Source organism: Penaeus monodon, chromosome 15 (assembly GCF_015228065.2).
Source record: "Penaeus monodon isolate SGIC_2016 chromosome 15, NSTDA_Pmon_1, whole genome shotgun sequence".
NCBI classification, from domain to species: Eukaryota; Metazoa; Arthropoda; class Malacostraca; order Decapoda; family Penaeidae; genus Penaeus; species Penaeus monodon.
Window position 1 is genome coordinate 38,159,145 of NC_051400.1, and position 801 is coordinate 38,159,945.

An 801-nucleotide genomic window follows, 5' to 3' on the forward strand; every position below is an offset into this window, starting at 1 on the left:
GTACACTGTAGGTGCGTGCTTGTGCGTCCTCGCTCCCCTACACCATATTACCATATTACTGTTGCAGCCATTATCATGACTATTTTCAGCTTCACTTTTCTCAAATTTCCCCTTTCCTTTCTCTTCCTAGTTTTATCGGTCATTTTTCTCTATGCCTTTACATTGTTTTCAATCTCAGTTTTATTAACCCCATGTCTCTTATCAATTTTTAATTTTCCTTCACATTACTCTCAATTACAATATACCATAGCTCTCCTAACGCCATAGGATCCAACGACCAACATATACCAATAAAACAGCAAACAAACAAAGAACATCACCTGCAAAGCTGTGGCAGGATCGCCAACGCCAACACTGCCAGACTTGACAGCGTAGTGCAACAGTGTCATATCTGTCAAGGCGTCACGGTCGTCCACATGGCATCCCATGTTCAAGATCTGCGGACGAGGAAACGTAAACATTAGATTTATGAATGGTTGAGAATGTAACAGTAAACCTTGGTGACATGAATGGGCAAAATGTAAACAATAAATGTTTGAATGAGTAGAATCTAAATAGTAAATATTGGTTTTAGGAATGGATTAAATGCAAATGGAAAATATTAGTTTAATGAATGGTTAAATGCAAAGAGTAACTATTGGTTTTATAAACAAGTAAAATTTAAAAAAGCAAGTATCGTCAAGTGCCTTAAGATTTACAGGCAAAAGAAAATAATACAAGGTTTAATGAATGGGTAACATGTAAACAGGAAACGTAATGAATGGCAATATTCAGTGAGTAAATCTTAGCCTAGTTATTGAG

The 801-nt window shown here is 36.3% G+C and overlaps 1 protein-coding gene across 1 annotated transcript in view; it reads right to left on the reverse strand.

The window, feature by feature from the left end:
• Positions 1-801, reverse strand: part of LOC119582022 (CAP-Gly domain-containing linker protein 3-like) — a gene marked incomplete at its 3' end in the record, with an annotated part of 68,768 nt that overhangs the window by 14,327 nt on the left and 53,640 nt on the right. Inside the window, 1 exon segment of the mRNA XM_037930225.1 lies at positions 321-437. Within this exon segment, the coding sequence (XP_037786153.1) occupies positions 321-437 (117 nt within the window).